This window comes from Macrotis lagotis, chromosome 2 (assembly GCF_037893015.1).
Source record: "Macrotis lagotis isolate mMagLag1 chromosome 2, bilby.v1.9.chrom.fasta, whole genome shotgun sequence".
Classification (NCBI taxonomy): Eukaryota; Metazoa; Chordata; class Mammalia; order Peramelemorphia; family Peramelidae; genus Macrotis; species Macrotis lagotis.
Genome location: NC_133659.1, coordinates 287,958,476 through 287,982,835, shown reverse-complemented (window position 1 = coordinate 287,982,835; position 24,360 = coordinate 287,958,476). Strand labels below are relative to the sequence as shown.

Below are 24,360 nucleotides of genomic sequence, written 5' to 3'. Positions count from 1 at the left end.
ACAAAATCCCTGTATTTGATCATAATCAATACTGGCTTTTCACTTCTCTCTCTCTCTGCTTTCCTTACTGGATCTAACGAGAAGTTCTCTCCCAAGACTTCTGGTCTGCACTATCCACTCTCTCCTCTTTCACCCATTCTGACCCCTTAGTAAATCACTGCAATTCTACATTGTTCTCTTCCTAATCACTGGCCCCTTTATTATATTTCTGATTGGGCCAGGCCAAGCATCAACCTTGGATAACACTAACCAGTTATCATTTCAGTTCTACACATATCCTGTTCATAGATGGAAAAAAAATATCATAATTATTCTGATGGCTCATCCTTACCTCACATAAAGATGCAACCTTACTCCTTTTTAATTTTTTTAATTTTCCTTTTCAAATTCTCTCACCCCCTCCCCCATTCATTGAAGAGGAAAGAAATACAACATTCATTACACACATGAAGTCATAAGAATCATACTTCTACCTTAACCAAGTTGAGAGGGGGAAAAAGGCAAGAAAAATAAAGAAACAAATTTATTTCAATCTGCATTCAGAGTTCATCAGTTCTGTTCTTAAGATAGATAGAATTTTTCATCATCAGTCCTTAGGAATTGTCAAGGATCACTATACTGGTCAGAATTACTAAATTTTTCACACTTGGTTATCATTGCAATATTGCTATTACTGTGTCCATCACTAACCTGGTTCAACATGGTTATCATTTTACATCAATTCATATAAGTATTTCTAAGTTTTTTCTGAAACCATTATCTTCATTATTTCTTAAAAAATAAAAGTATTCCATCACAATCATGTACCATAATTTTTTCAGCTATTCTCCACCTCACAGGCATCCCGGCATCCCCCTCAGTTTCCAATTCTTCGAGCAGTCTTATTCCTTACCAAGCTCTCGGGATCAAATATACAAATCTGTTGGGCATTCAAAGCCCTTCATAACCTAGGCATCCCTTGATCCCCACACCTTTCCAGTTTGCTTACATCCCACCATGTACTCTTTTTTTTTTTTAGGTTTTTGCAAGGCAAATGGGGTTAAGTGGCTTGCCCAAGGCCACACAGCTAGGTAATTATTAAGTGTCTGAGACCGGATTTGAACCCAGATACTCCTGACTCCACTACACCACCTAACTGCCGCACCATGTACTCTTTAAGCAAGACCCTCCATCTCTCAGCTCCCAGGATTTGTTCTGGCTCTCCCTTAAGCCTGGAAAGAAGCAGCTGAGTGGTGGAGTGAATAGAGCACTAGGTCTGGAATCAGAAAGACTTCCTGACTTCAAATGCCCATACATTTACTAACTGTGTGACCCTGGGCAAATCACTTAACCTTTTTTTGCCTCAGTTTCCTCATCTGTAAAATGAGCTGGAGAAGGAAATGGCTAAAACCACTTCAGGATTTTTTCAAAGAAAATCCCAAATTTTTTCACAAAGAGTTGGACACAACTAGAATAAATGAACAACAAAAGCAACAATATGACTGAAATATTCTTGTTCCTAGCTTCCCACACTTTTTAAGTCCCAACTAAAAATCTCTTCTTCAGCAAGTCTTTCTCAGTCCCTCTTAAGGTTAAGCCTTTCCTCTCAAATATTTCTATTTATCCTGAATATAGTTTGTTCATATGTAGTTGTTTGCTTGTTGTCTCCTCCATTAGACTGGGACCTCTTTCATAACAGGAATTGTCTTTTACCTCTTTTTGTATTCACAGTGCTTAGCACAGTGCCTCATACTTAATACAAGTCCACAACTGAATAAATGTGCATACTCTGACTTACTAATACCTCTACTAAGCATGTGTCCTAAATAGATCAAAAAGAAAAAAAAAATCATATGTACAAAAATATTTAAGATTTTTCTGTAGAGGCAAAGAAAACTAAGGAAATGTCCATAAACCAGGAAAGAGCTAAACAAAATGGAATGGAATATTACTGAGCTAAATGATTTAAAAGATGGTTTCAAAAAAATTTGGGAAGACTTATCTGAACTGATACAAAGGGAAGTAAACAAACTCAGAGGAATTTTTACAGTAACAACAATGTAAAGAAAAACCAATTTTTAAAAAATTTAAGGGGCAGCTAGATGGATAGAGCACTAGCCTTGGAGTCAGGAGGACCTGAATTCCAATCTGACCTCAGGCACTTAGTAATTACCTAGCCATGTGGCTTTTGGCAAGTATCTTAACCCCATTGCCTTGGAAAAACCAAAAACCAAAAAAAAAAAAAAACCTTAAAAACTCCAGTCAACATAATGGTCATCTATGATTCTATTCAACAAAGGATGAAACCTAGTACTCACCTCCAGAGAGAGAAGAGATGGACTTAAGATGCAGGATAAAAACAAACATTTTTGCATATGATCAGTAGTTTTCAACCTCCTAACATTGGTCTCCTTTGTGTTTCTTACACATGATATTCTTTATCTCCTAATTCCAGACTGTCACCTGTGCCTGGATTCTTTTCCTTCTTATCTCTACTTTCTGGCTTCCTTCAATCCCATCTTTTACAAGAAGTCTTTCTCAGTATCTCTTGATGCTAGTAATTTATTTCTGAGATTAGCCCCAATTTATTTTGTTATGCTATTATGATGTTTGCCCTTTGTTTTCAAAGACCATGACATCAGGGAGGTGATACTATAACAAGCCCATGAATTGGAATTGAGTGAAGGGGTGCTGTGCTAAGTCACCAGTCTCACTTTCTCCTCCTGGGTTCAGTGACCAGATATGAATCAACCAACTGGAGACGGCCTTGGATATAAGGCAATCAGGGTTAAGTGACTGGTCCAAGGTCACACAGCTAGTACTTGTCAAATATGTGAGCCCAGATCTGAACTCAGGTCTTCATGACTTCAGAGCCCACAATCTACCACCGTGCCATCTAGTTATCCCTATCTTGTTTCTATATTTAGACTGTGAGCTCCTTGAGAGTCAAGACTATCATGTGCCTTTCTTTTATTTCTTTATATCTTTACATCTTCAGGGCTTAGTATAGTGCTAAGTGGACACTTTATAAATACTTCTTGACTTGGTTTTTGCTGATGCAAATCAGCCAAATTACAAAGGTTTGTTGATCATTTTAACGGAAGGGAAATATAAGAAGAAGCAGGATAGGGATAGTATTTCAAAAAAAAGAAAAATAAGAGAACAGAAGGAAATTCAAGAGGAATCACAGGCAGACAGGATAGCTTTGAAAGTTACATGATAAATTTATCATGTTTTTTGCATGAACTGATACTGAGTGAGATGAGCAGAACCAGAAAAACACTGTACACCCTAACAGCAACATGGGAGTGATGTTCAACCGTGAAGGACTTGCTCATTCCATCAGTGCAACAATCGGTAACAATTTCAGGCTGTCTGCAAAGGAGAGTGCCATCTGTATCCAGATAAGGAGCTCTGGAGTTTGAACAAAGTGCAAGGACTATTCCCTTTAATTTAGAAAAAAAAACAGATAGCTTATTGTCTGATCTTGTTACCTCTTAGACTTCCCTTCTCTTTAAGGATATTATTTCTCTCTCATCACACCTAATTTGGAACAAGGTAAAACATGGAAACAAAGTAAAGTCTGACAGAGTGCTTTCTGGGGGGGGGGAGGAAGCAAGATTAGGGGAAAATGTAAAACTCAAATAATATCTTTAATAAAAAGAAAAAAAAGAAAAAGAAAACTAGAAGACGATAACAGAGAATGAGAGCAATTCCACAGAACTGCCAATAGAGATCAGCTCACTAGAGAAAAGACATCACCAGAGGATTCTTCTAGCTCTTTTATGAATAAAGCCATGGCATCAGAAGCAGAGATGAGCTTGAGTGGGAATTCTTCTTTGGAAATGTGAATTATCTGGTTACATGGGACTTGTAGTTCCCTGGGCCATATGTGTTCCCCAGAAACCTATATCCCTTCTGCCATTGCTAATGTGTTAACCTATAGAAGAGTGTACCATGTTTGTGTGTGTAGAAATCTTTTTTGTTGCTTATTTTGATATGTTAATTAAATGTTTTGTTTTAAACTTAAAAAAAAATTTATCATGTTCTTGAAAAGAAAAGCAAGCTCTACAAGAGATTCAGTTTCATATACAATGCCCTACCTCTGGGCTACAATGTATATGGATATGTACACTCTATTAAATTCAGAAAATATAATCTAATCCAGTTCCCTCACTTTACAGTTAAGAAAACAGTCCAGTAATAGTAAGTGACTAATCCAATGTCACAAATACTAAGTTAAAGAAGTAGGATCTGAATTGCATTCTTTGACTCCTAGTCTAGCATTTGTTCCCATATACCACTATCTACCTTTGTGATTTAAATACTGTGTAAATCACTAGCTTTGAGGTTATCAAAGGTCAACTGTAGTCTTTCTCATCAGGATTCTAGGATTCCCAGTCTCTGGAAGTTTCTTCAGAAGCATGGGGGAAGACACCAGGAAAGAGACCAGAAGAAACACTGAGCTGGGATAACCATCTGGAAAATCTCAATAAGCCAAGACAATCATACAAAAGACTTTAGAGATGCAATGCACAGATAAACTAAGTACATCTGGATTTCTAGAGAATCTACAATTTTCTCTTTTATAAGCAATAAGCTCAAGAAGAAGAGTTAAAAAGATCTCAGGAGGTTGTTTTAATTAAGGGCTATCAATCTGAAAGATTTCAAGTGTTAGAGGAAAGATATACATACATGCCAAGAAAAATCTAACAACTCAAGAAGATGTCAAAATTGAAAGAATTAGGGCCTTTAAAAGATATTTTTCTTTTCCAAAGAAGTTTTAAAGAATTGGAAAGCAGAGGAAGCAGAAAGATTCCCCCTGAATCATGGACACACAGACTTAGGAAGAAAAGAGAGAGGGAGGGAGGATGGAAAGAAGGAAGGAAGGAGCACATCAAATCCTAGTGAATTTGATTTCTAGAAAAAGTCAGTGAGTTATTTTTCCAGCATAAGGAGACAAAGAGTTCTGTGGATACTAGGGATGGAGTCTGGCCACCTCCAGGGTCAAAGCAGTCACAGACATACATACAAGAGTACTTAGAACATCAAGGTCACAGAGGGAGTCAAATCAGACAAGGCCTGGGAGAGGTTCTGTTATGTCTTCAAAGGCCTTAAGAGAAAAAAAATGGAAAGAAAGGAAGAGGAATACAGTGGGTTAGGAGGAAGGACAAGGAATGATTAAGGAAATTATTCAAGTGATCAGGGTGTACAAGCTATACAAATAAGCAGGAGGGGGTGACAGCAGTAGGTGACACTTAAACCTTTCTCTCATATGAACTAGTCAAAAGAGAAAAGAATACACATACACAGAGTTGAATACAGAAATACATTTTACTTAATGGAGAAATAAGAGAGGAAAAGGGACATTAGAACTGAAGGAAAAGTAGAGATAAAGAAAAAAATTAGTCCTAAAAGCAAATTCTAAGATTGTAAAAAAAAAGTATAGCTCTTTTGTAATGAAAAAGATGGAAATCTGAGGAAGTATCCTTCAAATGGGGAATTGATGTACAAGTTATGGTATAGAAACATAAAGGGATTCCATTGTAGATATAAAAAATAAGAAAGGGAATGGTTTCAAAGAAACCTGGGAAGATTTACACGTACTAATGCAGAGGGAAGCAAATGTAAAAATTATTTCTTTAACTATCAGAATGCCTTCTGTGGGGGGTGGGGGGGAGGGAAGCAAGAACGGGGGGGGGGGGAATTATAAAACTTTAAAATCTTTCTAAAAAAGGTTATTTCTTTATACATTTATAGGATTTAGACAAATTACACAATGACAACATTGTAAACTACTTTGAAAGAATTAAGAACTCTGATGTAATGACCATCTATGATTTCAAAAGACTAATAATGAAACATGGCACTCACCTCCTGACAGGAAGGTGAAGGACTTAAAAATGCAGAATGAGAGTGCTCTCAATTTCTGCGGGCAGTTGAAGTGGGAGGTAGAAAAGAGATTTTTACTCACTGAAAAAAAAGATATATGTATAGAGACACGATTTTAAGGAATTAACAAAGGAATTTTGATGAAGAATAAAAACCTCAGAACAGGTGCCATTTAACTGAGTTCCAACAACTGCAAGAATTAAGGCTAGTCACTATAGGAATTTAAATGGAATTTTTTTAATGGGGTTGCTGAAGAGGTAGTTGAAGGAACACACCAAAACCAAAGGCTATGAGGAGAGTTTCTAAAATTAGACTCACCAACTGTTTTTGCACACAGACACACAACGGATTTCACTACTCTTCCATTTCCCAACAATCAAAATGCAGGACATTCAAAAAGTGTTACTCCCTAGATTAAAGATACTCTCAGTTATAATGTCTTCCAATCTACTTTACAAATGAGAAAACTGAGGCCCACCAAGGAGCCTAAAATCATATAGTTACTAATAAATGAGGAAGTCAAGACTCAAATTGACTATAAGTACAAGGTTTTTGCCATGCTGTCTCTTTAGCTCTGGGTACCTTTCCCATAACATCTTCAGTCTTCATCCTGAACACTTACACAGCCTTCCACTTCTGATTTGGATAGGCAAGAGCTATGAAACAGGCCAATAAGTGCTATCTGTACTAAAGAGAATAGAAATGTCCTTTTAATCAAATTTTATTAGGGAGCAAAGAAATTAAACTTCTATATATAAAATATGGTTCTTCAAGACACCTGAAACCCCTAAAACTTAGTTCCAAAGGAAAGCAAACCAGACAGAACTTCCAATTCATTTTCATGGATTGAGAAGCTATTTCAGGAATTGTAACAATGTACAGATATCCTTTCACATCATCTTTAATATTTAAATGAATTTATTATTTCCACCAATAGGAATATTCTCTCTCAAGATTTAGATCACAATCTACGTTTTCTAATACTCCTTGACTCATCTATATCTTCCTATAAATCCTCTATATTGATCAAGGTCCACCCAACATGCTGGGAACCAACTTTTAGAGTTCACCTGACATAACATAGATAACAATGACTCATACAGGTTATCTATTGATTATCACATGTTAAAAGAAAATCTGTACATGGTAATAATGCCTATAAATAAAACCACCTTAAAGTCTATAAGTCCCTTTTTGCATAAATTAGCTCATTTGAGCTTCAAAACAACCATGTGAGGTGTGTATTAAAATCATGATTACACCCATTTTACAGAAAAGAGGATCACAGAATGGTTAAGTGACTTACCCATATTTCCACAGTGGGGGTAACATCTGAAAATGAGCCCTCTTGACCCCAGTACTCTAACCACTGGACAGCACAGGACTCCTCTTTTCAACAAAGATAGAATCTTCAAGAGTCATTTTACTGATGGAAGAAATTCCTGGAAAAATGCTATAAGCAATCTTATCTTCAACTTAAAGCCTTAGAAGAACTGCCTCTAGCACTGAAGAGGTTTCCCAGGATCACACAAAGAGAACCATAAAATAATTTATCACAAATAAAGCTGTACTCATTGCACATCCTTCTTCCACATGTGCCACACAAACGGATCAATGCTGTCTTATGTTTTGTTTTTATATTTTGTATCACAATGATCTGTATTTATAAATACACACACACACACACACACACACACACACACACTCACACTCCTATCCCCACTAGACTGTGAGTTCTATGGAGACCTGAGCCACATCTTAATGACTTTAGTGTCCTATGTCCCTTAGCACAGTACTCAGCACATCACAAGTGCTTAATAAAATGATGGCTGTACAGAATTGATAAAAAATATAAGAATTAAAGTTTACAGTCTTATTTCACCTGACGAGGGAATATCATCTCATCGATATCCTAGAACAGACTTAAGACAATCCAAAAATCTGTGGCCTCCAAACTTTTTGGTTTATGGAACTTTCCTTCCTCTTCATTAAAACATACTTTCTCCTAACAACTATTTATAATAACAATTATCACTACATCCCAAAAATCCTATTCTCATATCCCTAGCAGTTTTTAAAAGTCTCAGCAGAAATTACTGCAACAGTTTCGGCTCTGCTCCCAGCCAAACAAGAACAAGAACTATCAAGAACTATCCCATTCAGTCCTCTCTAGCCGGTCAAAAAAGGTAACAGAGGTCCTAAACAAAAGTCAAGAAATCAAAAACTAAAATTCGGGAAAACCCACTCAGAAAGCCTCTTCATTTCACTTTAAAATATAAACTGAATGGAGGTTATTTATAAAAACATAAAAAAGGAGAAGAGGTGGGGGGGGGAATGAGAGAGGAGCCAAAATTGCTTAAAAATCCATTCATCCTGGTATTTTAGGGAAAGCTGTCCTCAAGAGATAAGGCGTTTGGGGAAATAAGAGAGGAAGCTCAAGAGTTTCTGAGCAATTGTCTCCAAATAAGCCTAAAATGGTCTAGCAAAGACATAGAAATTTACACACACCTTCCTTCTCCTGGAAAACTCACATTCTAAAAATTGAACAAAAAAAAAACAGTATTCACCCCAAACTACCATCATCACCACCTCCACTACCACTACCACCACCACTCCACATTCTTCCCCAACCAGGAAGCAAAGAAAACTCATTATTTTTCTTATCAGAGACTCCAGCAAGTTTTAAGGGAAGACCCTGAGCTGAAGAATAAAATTCTAACTTGAATGATGGGAGGCATTCTGCTCCTTTAGAACACTACCACTTTTGCACACTTCTTTGACCCACTGTCCCCACTCCTTTAAAGTAGACTTCATCAGGTGTGGCTAGGTGTTGCAGTGGCCCTGGAGTCAGGAGTACCTGACTTCAAATCAGGCCTCAAACACTTAAAAATTACTAGCTGTGCCGCCTTGGGCAAGCCACTTAACCTCATTGCCTTGCAAAAACCTAAAAAAAAAAAAAAAAAACAAAAGAAAACAAAACAAATAAAGTAGACTTCATCCAAGGATCTGGAAAGCACCAACAGACAATACTAATACTAGTCATTCTTTACAATAGTAGTCCAAGATTTCAATCAGATGACTAGAGTGGAAGAAAGAATTCATCTTTATACATTTGGATCAATTTGGTCTTTATTATCAAACAGAACCAAACCTATATAGGACTTGAATAAAAATTTTCAAAACTGTTCAATCCAAAAGGGAAAAAGTCGGGGACTCTCTGCTACATCAAGTAAACATTTAATAAATGTTTGCTGGAAAAAATAGGAATGACTCTTCCTGTCAAACACAAGCAGATGGGACATCAGTCTTATAATTGAAGATGCCCCGTCTTCCCCATCCCCTGAGGATGGGCAGTCGGGGAAGAAGGCAGCTCAAATACGGATTGCTACAACCAGTTTCCACTACAACCTTTTCTTTCCCTGGCACAGTACGAGTAAGTCTCATGAACAGGTGCAAGTCGCAGGGAGGGATCCCCAACACTTACACCTGGTGCAACCAGTGGCACCCCTCGGGCTATCCCGAGATAACCGGACCCCACTCAAGTTTCCGGTGGGATTCTCAGAAAGGGGGTTTGGCGCCTGGGGGTCTTCCACGTCTGATGCCGGCTCCGGGTGTCACCTTCTGAGTACCATGGGCCCGGACCCCGAGGGATCTCCCCCAAACTTTACACGGAGGGAACCCGGGTTTCCATCATGCGAAGTGGCCGCCCGTGGGGACGCCCACCCGGGGCCGGCCCGGCCGCCGGGGCCTGCAGGCGGCCCGGGCCCGGCCCCGCCACAGGTGCCCCCCGCCCCGCCGCCCCGCGGCCGCTGCCCCCTCCCCTCCCCCTCCCTCACCGGGGCCGCGCGCGCCCCCACACTCGCGCTTCCCGGGGGGCGCCGCGCCGCCCCCTCCCCGCGGCGCGGCGCCCCCTCACCGGGCCCGGCCCGGCCCGCCTCCTCACCGGGCTCCGGCTCCGGCTCCGGCCCGTCCGGGCGGCGCGCTCCCGGGGGCGGGTTCTTCTTCGCGGGGTTTCCCCCCGGGGGCCCGGGGCGGGGGGAGGGGGCCGGGCCAGGCCGGGCCGGGGAGGGGGGAGGGGGAAGGGGCTGGGGGGGAAAGGGGGGAGGGGAAGAAGGGGGAGAAAAGGGGAGAAACCAAACCCGGAAAGGGGAGAAAAGGGGGGGGAAAAACCAGAAGGGGACGAAAGGCCCAGAGTCCGCCCCCTCCCCCCCGCTGCGGCCTGCGCGCTACGTCACCGCGCTCTGCGTGCTCGTCACCGCGGCCTGCGGGCGCGCGTCACCGCGGCCCGCCTCTGCCTCCCTCGGCCCCCCTCCCTCCCCACACTCGCACACCTGCTCCCGCTTCCCCAGCCGCCCCCCCCCGCGTTGCCTTGGGAACGGCGGGAGCCGGGCTGAGCTCCCCTCCAATCAGCGCTCCGGGGTCCCAGGCTCTGGGGCCTCAGCCCTTTATCCCCCTCTCCCAAGGCCGGGAGCCTCCCCACCACGTTCTGCCCCTTCCAGAGGGGATGCTCCTGGCTCTCCCTCCCGCCTCCCCCGGCCTCCTTCAAGCCTCCGCCCCCTGGCTGCCCAGGCTCCCCACGAAAATTTACCGAAAGCCTTTCCCGAGCTCTTTCAATTCTAGTGAGCCTTTCCTATTTTGATTATCTCCGATTTATTCTGCATAGAACTCAGAGAGCCGGGACTGTCTTTTTTGTCTTTTCTTTGTATTCTCAGCTCTTAGCACAGGTACCCAGGAGAAGCTCAAGACAAGTTCATTGGTTCACTCACCTGAATCTCAGTTAAAATCCCACCTTTGGTTAACCCCATCCTCCTTAATCTTAGCCTCTTCTTATCTCCTTTTTATCCTATGCACGCATCCTCTTGTCTCTCTCCCACCTGAAAGTGAGCTCCTCGAGGGCTGGGATCGGTTTTTGCCTTTATTTGCATTCCCTGCACTCTGTTCTGGACTACCTACACCAGTTGTGGGCATAAATGGGTGGCACCGTGGATAGAGCACTGGCCTAGGAGTTGGAATGTGACCTCAGACAACTGACCCTAACTAGCTATGCAACCCTGGGCAAGTCACTAAACCCTGATTGTCACTCATCCAGGGCCACCTCCAATTGTCCTGCTTCCCATCTGGCCACTGGACCCAGATGGCTCTGGAGGAGAAAGTGAAGCTGTTGACTTAGCACAGTTCCCCCCCTCACTCAAATCCAATTCATATGCTTGTCATGGCATCACCTCCCTGATATCATGCTCTTCTTTGAAAATGAAGGAGAAATATTATCATCATCATCATCATCATCATTACCTCATCTCTGCTCATCACATTTACTAGCTGTGTGACCTTGGGCAAGTCAGTTAACCCTGATTGCATCTCTAGTAATCCTGATTCCTATCTGGCCACTGGACCCAGATGCAACCCATCCCTCAAATCCAATTCATATGCTCTTCATGGACTTCTTCCAGAATGAAGGACAAACATTATTGTTGCTAATTAAAGATTGTTGACTTGACTTGTAGACTCATGTCTTACTTGTTGTCTGAGTTCCTCCAAATCCACTACCTCTCTCTGGCCAAAGGAATGAATGAATAGGAGAAATACTATTGTTGAATAGTCAAAATAATAGCACCTGGCATTTATATAATATTTAATTTACTTCCAGAAGCTTTTATTTAGTATGCAATGCCAGAGAAACAAGAAAGATAAAAAGAGCCCCTGCCCTCAAGTAGCTCCCAGACTAAAGGGGGAAGCAATATACATTGTATAAAAACAAGTTAAATGTGGGATAAATTGGAGATAAGGCATTATCATTCATGGGAACCAGTGTAGGCTTTTTGGTTTGCAAAATGTTTTCAAGTGGGATCTCTATTGTTCCTGTGAAGTAAGCTTAAGCAGATTTCTTCTATCTCTACCTCCACTATTTTCTTTTCCCTTGAGAAACAGTTTAATGAAATAGTACAGATTCTGACCAATCTACTTGTCCCATGCTACAATTTACTAGCTATATGACTTTGAGAAAGTATACCTTTCAGCTATAGCTTTCTTATCTGTAAAATGGGTATAGTAATACTTATCTTTGCCTAGGTTGCCTAGGTAGTTGTAAAGTTCAATTTGAATTCAAAGTGGTAAAGTTCCTCTAAACTGTATTGTTATCTTTTCTATCTCCACCTGGGAGCCCCTGAGCAAGAAGAGAGTCTTGGAGATAATGGTATGAATTTGTTAAGTAATTAGGAATTCTGAGTAGGAAAAAAAATTCAATTCAGAGAGAGAGAGAGAGAGAGAGAGAGAGAGAGAGAGAGAGAGAGAGAGAGAGTGTAAGAGAGTAGAATAAATCTCATTCCTGGGAGTCCTGTAACCCAAGCAGAACAATGTCTTAATTAGGAATTACTTGAAGAATGGGTCAAACAGTAAAACAATAGGGTTTAAGGAAGGGGGAATGGAGAAGTCTATGTGGTGAGAAAAGCAAAGATGAAAATAGATAAGGAGACATTTTAAAATAAGATTTTAAGAAATTTTAACTGTAAATTAATGGTATGAAGATAGCTGTCTTTTAACCTGTTACCATTATTTCCTAATTAACTTCCCTTTTTTCACTTTTCCTGTCTCCAATTCATCTTCCACTCAAATATTTAAAATATCCAAATGGATGAGGGACCCTAGCGATTTGGCCATTATAAAACATCCATGTTTACCCATCTTGCATAACCACTTCTCACAGATAACCACAGAGGTACACCCAACATTCTGGAAGCTTTATTCACTTTCTCCTAACATTGAGAGGATATTAAGCTTAGACTGCTTCCCCCTCACCCTTAACATATGACTAACCCAAATTCTTTTATTTCTCTAATAACAACTTGTATATCCTTTACTTCTTTGATGCCTTTTACTTCAATTCTCCAAATTTTTTCATTGATTATATGTAAAAGACAACTCATACCCTTTATGACTTCCATTGCCTTCTGTGTGATATTAATTTTTATACTTCAAGCCATACAACAGATTTGGTAGGATATTAGTATTTAAAAGTTGTTTCAGGTGGCTAGGCGGTGCAGTGAATAGAGCACCAGCCTTGGAATCAGGAGTACCTGGGTTCAAATCCAGTTTCAGACACTTAATCATTACCTAGCCATGTGGCCTTGGGCAAGCCACTTAACCCCACTGCCTTGAAAAAATCTAAAAAAAAAAGTTGCTTCTAGAAGTTTGGAATCTTTTAAGAGTTTTATTTTCCAAAGGTAACCCAGCCTGCTCTTTTCTTCCCTATTTAATTTTGGGTCCAATTTAATCAACTATTTGTTCTATCTATGCTAGAAATAAATACTAATAGACAGGCACTATAGATTGTCTATCCAACTTTTTGCCATAATCTGAGCAAAAAACATTACTCATCCACTTGGTCTTTGTGGTATGGATTGCCAGACCAGTGAGTACAAAACTCTTAAAGAAATCTCTTCAGTGATCTGAATCCTGAGGCAAATAGTACAATTTCATCTTCAAATAATAGTGATTATGTTAATTATAGTTATAATTAAGATAGCTAAAGTTTATTCAGCACTTATATTGTGCTAAGCACTTCACAATTGTCTTATTTGATATTCACAACAACTTCCAGGAAGCAGGTGCTATTTGTTATTCCTATTTTACAGATGAGGAAAGTTAGAATATAGAGGATTTTAACTATCCATCAAAAGCCCTCTTCAACATGGATTCTGCACTTCATCTTCTCAATCACAATACCAAATACTATACACATATATCTCCTGATTTTATATCTAGCTCTTGTTTATCCCAGCACACCACTGAACAAGATTATCTCTGTTGTTATACCTTTCAAAAGGCCTTTCCTTACATTGGTATAAGGATAGAAACCATCTTGTTAAAAGAGAGCCTTTAGGTCAGTGTTTCTCCATTGTATTCCAGAACAAAAGGATATTTTCATAATTAACAAATAATAAGCACAGTGGGATTATGTATTCTGCACATTTTTCAGTTACTTGTCTGAAAATAAAGATGAAATATCTTCATGAGGATGCCATTGGTACCTGTATGAATGATTCCTATAAACTGACCAAATAATCTTCCTAAGTCATAGATGTGACCCAATTATTCCTCCACTTAGGAAACTGTTGTTGATGATGTTTAGTGTCCAACTCTTTATGGTTTGCAGTTTTCTTCTCTAACTCATTTTACAGATGAGGAAATTGAGGCAAATAGGGTCAAGTCACTTGTCCACTGTCATGAAGCTATTAAGTTTCTGAGGACATATTTGAGTCCAGGCCTGGCCCTCTATCCACCATACCACAAATCAAGATAAAGATTTATTAATCACCTACTACACACCATTTTTTAGTTGTTTCATTGTATCTGACTCTGTGACCCCAGTTGGGGTTATCTCATCAAAGATCCTGGAGAGGTTTGCCATTTCCTTCTCCAGCTCATTTTACAAATGAGGAAACTGAGGCAAACAGGGTGAAGTGAGTAACCCAATGTCATACAGCTAGTGTCTGAGGCCAAATTTGAACCGACAAAGATGAGTTTTCCTGCTTCCCAGCCCCAAGCTCAATCCACTGTGCCACCAAGCGGCTTGTTAGCTCCCTATTACTTTTAGGATGAAATAGAAATTCCTCAGTTTGTCCATGTAAAGTTTTTACATAAAATGACTCTATCTTTCCTTATTTATTTTACTCCCTTTAACAATAAACTCATTAATCATTCAAAAAGTATTTATGAAGTGCCTACTATGGGCCAGGCACTAGAGATAGAAAGACAAAGATTAAATACTTCCCAGCCACAAGGATTTAGCAGGGTTGGCTTCCACCTGAAGGAACAGGTAAGAATGAGCAGGGATGGGGCAGCTAGGTGGCGCAGTGCCAGCCCTGGAGTCAGTACTTGAGTTCAAATCCAATCTGGCCTCAGACACTTAATAATTACCTAGTTGTATGGCCTTGGGCAAGCTACTTAACCCTATTTGCCTTGCAAAAACATAAAAAAAAAAAAAAAAAAAAAAGAATGAGCAGGGCACATCCTCCCTTGGACAGCTAGGTAGCACAGTGAATAGAGCAATGGACCTGGAATCAAACAGACCAGATTTCACATCCAGCTTCAGATACTTAACCAGCTCTGAATCACTGGGTAAATAACTGCTGTTTGCCTCAGTTTCCTCATCTGTAAAAAGGGGATAATACCAGCTCCTACCTCCCAGAGTTGTTGTAAGTAGCAAATAACTTAGCAGAGACCCTGGAATATAGTTATATGATATATAAAAGCTAGCAATTATTATTCAATAAGTTCTCCAGGCAACTTTCAGATTCATATGTGGCTCCATGGTAAAGAGCTTGATACATTGGAATGATGCAGCAAATCTTGATTGGGCTCCCCAATCTTCCCCTGATCCTCCCTCTACACTATTCCCTCTTGGTAACTAAAAGGATAGAACTCAAAAAGATTTCTCAGAAAGGATTGGCTGCTAAGCCAGTAAAAACTACAATTCAAGAAGGAACTTTGTACTTTGGTGTCTCCTGTCTCACTTTCCCTGCTCCATGAAGTATCTTGTTATACCTAGACAGGGTTAGTACACAGATTGACCCAGGTGAGCTTGAGACTGGATCTTAAAAGTCCTAGTTTCCTTTCCAGTTTTGTGTTTCTTTCATGAGCAAAAGCAACAGAATATCCATCCTGAGATGAACATTTCCAGCAATAAAGGCAGTCTTCTGAATCTGAGTAAAGAAAGTCAGTGGATTCACTAATGGCTGCACACTGGGAGGTATCCCTGCAATAAGAGATACTTTGCTATAAGAAATGAAGAGCAGTTGTTTTATTTTTTTCTTTCTCATGTTTTTTTCCCTCTTTAGTTCTAATTCTTCTTCCACAGCAACATGTTAAACATGAATAACATGTATAACCTACATCAGATTATTCACTGTCATGGGGAAAGGCAAAGGAAGGAGGGACATAGAAAAATATGGAACTCAAAAGTTTACAAAAAAGTTAAATGTTGAAAATTATCTTTGCATGTAATCAGAAAAAATAAAATAACATTAAAAAAAGAAAGAAATGATGAGTAGGTTGCTTTCAAAAAAAAACTGGGAAGACTTATATGATCTTATTCAAAATGCAGTGAGCAGATCCAAAAGAAGAGTGTATACAATAACAGAAATATTGAATGATGATCAACTGTGAATAACTTAGATAGTCTCAACAATACAATGATCCAAGATATGCTATCCACCTCCAGAGAAGTAATTGGTGGAGTCTTAAATGTAAATTGAAGCATATTTTTAAACTTTTAAAGTTTTTTATGTTTATTCATTGTTGGTCTATTTTTTTATTTTATAACCACTAATATGGAAATGTTTTGCATGTCTGTACACTATCATCTATATGAAATATAAAACTGCCTGGAGGAAGATGATTTGGAATTCAAAATAAAAAAATGTTAAAAAATTTGTACATGTAATTGAGAAAAAATTTTAATGCTTGTTAAACTGAATTAAATTGTGCAAAATAGAATTTCTCATTTGAGGGTCAGTCCTTAAAATATCTATCACTAGAGGACTTGGACCCATCCTCCCTTTCTCAATTCTTTGAGTACTTTGTGATAGAGGAGAATTTCACCTCTAACCTTTGCTCCCAGAGCAGGCAGCTAACATAAATGGAAATTGTCTGTCTTCCAAAATTGCCTGATGGAACTTTCATTCTTCCCAAACAAACCAACCCCCCTATCTCTAGTTCCTGCTTTGTACTTTAGTTACTTATCAGTTGGCAACTTCTGACAGGTCCTAGTGTTGGTCTTCTCAAGCCAGATGTGTGGCCACCATCTCCCCTGCAGCAAAGAATCATGACAGCTGGATGCATACCCTTTGGTGTGGACCCTAGCATCTAAAATTTAAGTCTTACAGTGGCTGAAGCCCTGAGCCCCAGATTTAAGGTGTTTCTTCTGGAAGATCCTAGCAGACAATGGCTTCTCCTCTGTTTCTGGGGCTCCTACTCCTGATTCCAACTGCAGGAGGCACAGAATGGGATGGTAATCAATGTCCAGCATGTGGAATATCCACTTCAGATCCTGAGGAGCAACGGGATCTGCTGCTCAGTCTGGCAAAGCAAAGTATCCTGGATAAACTGCACTTGACTCAGCGACCCACACTGATCCAGCCTGTGTCTAGAGCCACCCTGAGGACTGCACTCCGGCGTCTCCAAGGGCCCCGAGGAAGAATTCTGTCTGGTAGCAGTTTAGGGGGTTTGGGGATTGGTATTGAGGAACAAGAGTATGAGATCATCAGTTTTGCTGAGACAGGTAGGTGTGGGAACTGAGATATACAATCTCTTTTTATGTTAAAGACACATTTATTAAGAGTTCACTAAATCCCATATACAATCTCTTCTAAAAAGTAGTCTGCTCACCTCCTTCCCCAACCTTTTCCCTTTTCCTATGGGGAACTTTATGTAACACAACCTACCTGCCATTCCCAAATTTAGTTAAAAAAAAATGTAGAGGTCAATACCCAGAACTCTTTCTATTTTATCGGCTCCCTTCTAATTCTTCCCTCGCCATGTCCTATTCCCTGGGGCCCTAGACAGTCTTTAAGCTAGTTCCTAGGAAGACTTAAGCAAGCCAAGAGCCACGGATGTTAAATTGGTATATGCTAGGACCTTCTGAGGAGAAACAAAGAAACCAAAAGAGGATAAGATGAATAAGGTCATGCCCATACCTTAGTGATTTTTAGAAACCCATCCAGGAGCCAGGACACAGAGACCCCAATAATATCCTTTCTAGCTGCCTGCTGTTGAAGGAAAATATTGTGATTCCAGAGCAATTCTTAGGCTTGAGAATTGGAACCAACACCAAATTAATAAAAATAACTAGATTTGGAGTTAAAAGATCTAGGTGGAAATCCTAATTCTTTTTTTAAAATTTATTTGTCTATTTTGAATTTTCAATTTTTCCCCCTAATCTCGATTCCCTCCCCTCCCACCCCACCACAGAAGGCAGTCTGTTAGTCTTTACCTTGTGGAAATCCTAATTCTGATAGTATCTATCTAGGAAAAAGTATCTATCTTGGAAAAAGTCACAACTTTTCTGGATCTCAAATTCTAGGTCTTTAAAATTAGGAAATTGACTCTATTCTCTTTAAAGTGTTTTTATAGTTCTAAATTCTCTGAATTCCTATGAACTAGATCTGATCATTGGTGGATGGGTTCCCCTACTCTGTAGCCTAATGAATCTCAGTGATCCATTATTGGCTAAAAGGGTAGGTTTTAGGAGATTTTGGAATATAAGAATTGGGGGGAACTACTAGATTTAAAAGGAAGCATCCTTCCCTTTTCAGAAGCATGGTGTAGAGTGCTGAAACAGAAGAAAAAAAATACTAAGCAAGAAAAAGGGAGTAGGAGCCAGGGAAAAGAATTTTAGTCAAACCAAAGGACAGTCAATTGTCACATCCTTTCTAGAAGTGTTGGTGGCACTGATATGATTATCATTCCTAGAACAAGAGTATAATCACCACCAGGTGGCAAGGCAGGTTGAGTTGTCAATCAACATTGAGCCAAGAGAATTGTTTAGCAGCAGGGGAAACTCCTCCCCATCCCTCTGTATGGACAGGGTTTACAGGAAAACTCACTCCCCTTCTGGACCATGGTTTTCCTTTCAAACCCATTGTATCTTCTAGGGGAAGAAAAATTGCTGCCCATCTATCTGTTTCTCCCCTATCTTATCTCTGAGACTATACTAGCTTGAATTTGCCAGTGTTATCCTCCTGGTGAAGAAGGATAGCCTCCTTTCTTTCATTTCTGTCATTCATTAAAATATCCAAAGAAACCAAATAAATAAATCTCTATTAATCTTTGTTGCACTCAACTTTCAGTCATTTCTCACTAGCAAAGTCCAAATTGAGTTTACAGAATTCTCACTAATTTAGACAACTGTTAGAGGTCTACACGACCACTGGTTTTATGAGAAGAACATTTAAAAAAATCTAAATTGAAAGTAACAGACAAGGAACAAACTAGTTCGTCCTTGCCCAGATAACTTAAAAGGTAACTAGCAAAAATGAGCAGCTCTCTCCAGAAGTAGGAGGGCTTACCCACTCCCAGGACAGGATCAATCCTGTCCCTACTATCTGATCTGCACAACTTTTTTCCTCCTAACCAAGGGTCCCCTTCATTCTGGTCCAATTCTCCACAAGGTCTTTATGACTTATCTTTTAGCAACTGCTCCCCATCTGCTGGCATCTATAAGGGGAACTGACTTCCTACTTCCTATTCCTATTCCTTTCAGCTCCTTTTCAAAGTCAGGGTCAGAGGTAGAATATGAGAGCCTCGATCCAGCAGGTCAGTTCCTTTTACTGTGGCTATAGAAGCAAGAGTTGGAGGGGAGGTAAAGGGGAGATGGCAAGATACCCTTGGTAACCCAGATTTCCTAGTAGATAATTGGACAGGATCAGCTAGATATAGTAAGTGAAATAAAATTTCACTCATCCATCATTCTGAATAGTATAGACCAAAACTGAGTGACATTTTCCCAGAGTGGGAGACCATAATGAGAGAACCTTAGTGATGGCATTTAACACAGGAGTGATATCTATCCAACAAGGTGTTAGACAAAAGGTCGGGTCCTTACAACAAGATTTCTGTGTGAAATGATTGGTTGGACTGGATGAATTTGAAATGTTTTGCTTCTCCCCCCCCCAAAAAAAAGAATTGGGCACTAAAGAGTTTCCCCATCTTCCACAGAGAAGAAAATAAAAGTCTGATCCTATAGCAGAAAGACTTGGGTTAGACCTCAAAGGGAAATATCTTATGATTAGGGAGCTTGGAGGACAAAAAGGATTCATAGCATAAATGGAAGGGGAGATAGATCAAAACTACTGAAGAAAAGTCTGGGAAGAAATACTCTATTTTGAAATAGTTGACATTTATAGAAAACTTTAGTGTTTGTAAAGTACTTTACTATTATCTCATTTAGTCCTCATCTGGAATAAATGAAGGAGGGAAACATACAAAAAGCATGGTCAGAAAGGAAGGACTGATTCTTTAATGAGTCAGAATGACAGCCAGGATGACTGTTGTTCTTTATGTCTATAGGTCACTCAATTGCCAACAGGACAGTGCTGGATTTCCGACTCTCTCCTGATCAAACCAGTGCTAGCTTGGAGGTCCTCCAAGCCAGGCTGGGTTTCTTCTTGCAGATTCCTCCCAATGGCACATGGAATATGTATGTGAGGGTCCTAGTGCCTGGGCTGCAGGACACCAAACTCAATTTGACCACCCAGCATCAGTTGGAAGTGGATTCCAGTGGTTGGTACCAGTTCCTCCTTGGACCTGAGGCCCAGGCTGCTTACAGTAAGGGGCACCTAACCCTAGAATTGGAACCCAAAGGCTGGGGAGCCCAGAGCCCAGTTGTCTTAGACAAGGATGCCCACCAACCCTTTATAATAGCTCGGGTGAGACTAAGAGAAAAACATCGAATCCATCGTCGAGGCATTGAGTGCCAAGGTGAGTCTCAGATGTGTTGTCGACAAGAGTTCTTTGTAGATTTCCGGGAGATTGGCTGGCATGACTGGATTATTCAGCCTGAAGGTTATGCTATGAACTTCTGTACAGGGCAGTGCCCATTACATGTGGCAGGTATGCCAGGAATTGCTGCCTCTTTCCACACTGCTGTGCTCAACTTGCTCAAGGCGAACGGGGCCCCAGGAACAACTGGAGGAGGCTCCTGCTGTGTGCCCACTGCCCGTCGCCCTTTGTCCCTTCTCTACTATGACCGTGACAGCAACATTGTCAAGACTGACATCCCAGACATGGTAGTAGAGGCCTGTGGTTGCAGTTAAAATGTCTAAAGGGGCAGGAGATAAAGGGGATACTTACATAGAGATTCCCTTCCCATCTCAGGCAGGTTGCTTGAAAATTCCTGCCCCAATCGAAGATGGGCATGCATCCTTCCCAACACAATTCTGGAAATCCTTCTACTCTCATCCTGGGTACTCTTGTGAGGCAGCTGGTAGCATGGAACACTGGACTTGGAATCAGGAAGATCAAGCTCAAATCTGCCTCAAATACTTATCTATATGGCACTCTGCTTCATCTATGTGGGTTTCCTCAACTATAAAATGAGTATATTAATAGCACCTCCCTCATAGAATTATTGTGAAGATCAAATGAGATAAGATTTGTAAAAAAGTGTTTAACATAGTACCTGATATATAGTAGGTACTAGAAAAATGATTATTCTCTTCTTTTCCTTTTCATATTCTCCCACAGTCTTCCCATTACTGTCTTCAGAAGATAGCTTAGAATACAGACTAAACTTTTCCTACAAATTTCTATTCTCCTCTAACCTCATGCTAACCCATCTTCAACTTGCAGACACCATCTATGCTCAAAATTTGCATTTAAGGGACTCTCTTCCCTCATGTACCCAGCCAAAAAGACCCCCTAATCTCTATGCATTTGTCTCCTTTATCAGATGGTTAGTCTGTTCTTCAGCCTACCTGGAAAAAAAGGAACTCCTGCACCCCACCTCAGGGACTCCCTTTTCACCCCCCCATCTCAGATAGAGATTGTTCTTCATAATTCACCAGTTGCAACTCAATAGAGAATCCCTACACACAAATGAGCTGATTCAATCCCTTCCCTCCTTTCTGAGAGTAGTAAGAGAGGTTCAGATGAGTCTAGCTAGGGTCTTGAAAAATATATCTTCTTGGAAACACACATACATCTATCTGATAGAAATATTGATCTGTCTATCTACTATATCCCGTTGGGATATCTAGATAGCTTCTATCTCCCCAAAATTCCTCCCAGTAGAGGTTCATCTCTTTTTCCTTGACCTTATATCCTTAGCCTCCTTCCTTTCCCTTTCCCTTTCCCTTTCTCTTCTCCCTGTGTTTCTACCAAGTTTTTGACATGCCTACTATCTAACTTATCGGTCCCTCTCCTGCCTCATATAAATCTTCTCTCCAGGGTTAAAGCTACTTGTGCTTTGTACTTTGTACAGGTACTTTCCTTTATTTTCTACTTACTCCCCAACAAATCTTGGGTCCTTCTTCCTACTCTATTCAAACATCACTGAATTTGTTGCTGGATATCAGTAAAAAAATAGAAACAATTAAAGCTTTGAGATTCTTTTACATGATGCTTCACTCTTCATTCTGAATTTATATCCCTAAAATGAACTGTCTTTCTGTGATCTGGAACACCATTGAGCTGGGAGGAGTAAAGGTAAGAGACATGTGAGACCTTCTAAATAGACAGGCCATAATAGAAATATCAAATAGACAAGTACCTGCTGCTTCCTCTTCTCTTTATGATTTTACTCTAACATATGGAAGTTTGCAGGCTAATCAATTGCTTGATCAATGGATGGATGATGACCAATAGTGTGTTTAACTACTGATGCTCAAAAAGTGGGCTGCAGATCCCTAGGGATCACTCACCTATTGAAAGTGGACTATTTCAGTAGATGACTTAATATAATAGATAAGCAAACATACCTCCTTGTGAAGATAGAATAATTTGCCTCTACACATATATATTGCTACTTTTCAAATGCATATAGCTGCTATTGTGATTAATAAAATGGACATTCATGTAAATACGTTGCTAAATCACAGTAGGTTTTTATCATGCATAGAATCACAATTACCATCAGATTGGAGTAGAGGATCTGAAAAATGTTTTGCTATTAAAAAGAAGTCCTCACACTCAAGAGAGGTTGGGAATCACTGACCTATAGCATAGGCCTGGGAAGAAGCAAATAGTTTGAGTCTTCTGCTCCTCTCTTATCTATAATCTTGGAGACCTGATAGGAGGCAGGAGCAAGGTGAGTAGAGCTGAGTGAGAAGAAAAAGAAAAGGAGACCTGAAATGAAGCACAAGTCAAGACATCACCCCATGATGTCAGTGGTTCTTTTGGAAATGAAGGACAAAAAGCAAGGTGGATCCTTTTATCTGGTGACAATCCTCTCTGGACCCTTGCCCTCCTTCCCCCACTGACTCCTCCCCCTGGCTGCATAGCTCTGTACTAAGAGGTCGATATAGTCTGGTGCCCAAGGTCGAGTTTGCGCAAAATTGGATGTTGCCATTTGGGAAATGAATTGTCTGTATTTGCTTGACCAATAATCATTTCCTGGGCAAGTGGGGGTGTAGGGGGGAATTGGAGGGATCCCCAGAAGAAATAGAAAGGGGCCCCTCTAGGGTGTGGTATGTTTGGGGAAATGAAAACTCATGCTGGAACATCCAGATAATCTAGTGTCTTTTCCTATCTGAAAGTCCCCCTTGTGTTTTAATTTTTCTCCTTCCTGTTATAGAATCTGCCCTTTCCCTTTTTGGCTGGGTTCTTCCCTGGGATGTGAAGCATGGGTTCTTCTCTGTACAGTTCTTCAGTTTTCTAACCCCAGGCCCCATACCTGCCTCCCCACTGCCCAACAACCTTCTTTTCTAGTAGCTAGATTATAGCTCCTCCAGCTCCTTCTCCCCTTCTCCTCAGTCTAACCCATCCCTCAGTTGGTGAAGGGGCAGGCAGCAAGGCAGATGGCTAGGGTATTTATAAACCGGGAGCTCTTCTTGGGAAAAGTGACTAAGATGCTGGGAAAGTATTTTTAACTGAGCTCTGACGTAAGTGTCAATGGGGAGGTAGGACCAGACCAGGCACAGGAGAGATGGGGCGGGCAGAGCTGGCAACTGGGGGCATTTGCTGGGGGTGGGGAGGGGATATGGGTCAGAGGCTACCCCCAGCTGCTACTCATTACTCTCTCTGGCCCCTCTCCCAGTTTGGGGAACCAATATATGCCTTTGGGCACCAACAAAGACAGATGTCACAGCCCTGTAGCAACATTGTGGCAAATGCAGGTCCCTGATTCTTTTATCACTTCCAGGGAGCATTATGGGGGAGGGGTTAGGAAGGAAGAGATTAGTCTCACCTTCTTTCCGAATTCGGGAGACCGAGCATTTGGGTGAAGGAGCCCAGTCCTGGCTAACAAAGGAGGACCAAAAAAGTCTTCCTCAAAGCAATTCCCATTCTGTCTTCTTCCCCCACAGAAGTCACTTCCTTGGGGGAAACTGGTCATCTCTGGACCAGATGTTGTCCAGTGGCCTTGTACTGCCACATGGTGGTGGTCAGGAGTATTGTGGCTTGGCTATGTGTGTGAGGAGCGTGGAGTAGGGTTATTGGTTGGAGGCAGCAATGCCCATATGGTATCCCAGGGCCGAGTCTAATCAGGAGAGGGTTAAGGTGGGACATGGAGACCAACAAAAATCCTTTATACACTGCCAAAAAGTCCCAGTTAACTTAACAGTTCTTTCTATTCTCTACCACCATACCATCATTTATTGGGGAACAAAGGTATAGAGAGCTGAATTCATCAGGATGATATTCAAATCTTTCTTCTAGACTAATTAGTTCTTACTGCAATCCTTGCTCAACCACTTAACTTTCCTTAGCTTTGGTTCAATTTGTAAAATGGGTAACAATAAAACGTACTTTACAGGATTATGAGATTCAAATCAGATA

General features: G+C 40.7%; 2 protein-coding genes across 10 annotated transcripts in view; one reads left to right on the top strand and one right to left on the bottom strand.

The window, feature by feature from the left end:
* R3HDM2 (R3H domain containing 2) overlaps positions 1–10,047 on the bottom strand; it is a 168,658-nt gene extending 158,611 nt beyond the window's left edge. For 4 of the 9 annotated variants that reach the window (XM_074226319.1, XM_074226311.1, XM_074226312.1 and 1 more), the window contains exon 1: positions 9,815–10,046. The gene's annotated coding sequence lies outside the window, so the exon portion shown is untranslated. Of the gene's footprint in view, positions 1–9,814 lie in introns of all 9 variants that reach the window. The other 5 variants (XM_074226314.1, XM_074226316.1, XM_074226317.1 and 2 more) reach the window with 3 other exon arrangements.
* Positions 10,048–16,603: 6,556 nt separating this feature from the next.
* On the top strand, positions 16,604–22,496 carry INHBC (inhibin subunit beta C). Its single transcript, XM_074220795.1, has 2 exons — positions 16,604–17,149; positions 19,936–22,496. Exons 1-2 carry the CDS (start codon positions 16,813–16,815, stop codon positions 20,679–20,681), a joined length of 1,083 nt encoding a protein of 360 aa, XP_074076896.1. The 5' UTR covers positions 16,604–16,812; the 3' UTR covers positions 20,682–22,496.
* Positions 22,497–24,360: the final 1,864 nt, after the last annotated feature.

Bases quoted from the DNA above. Each gene is read 5' to 3' on its own strand.
- INHBC (XM_074220795.1), top strand. From the start codon at position 16,813: ATGGCTTCTCCTCTGTTTCTGGGGCTCCTACTCCTGATTCCAACTGCA. The intron at 17,150-19,935 runs GTAGGTGTGGGA...TTATGTCTATAG, and splicing joins CATCAGTTTTGCTGAGACAG to GTCACTCAATTGCCAACAGG.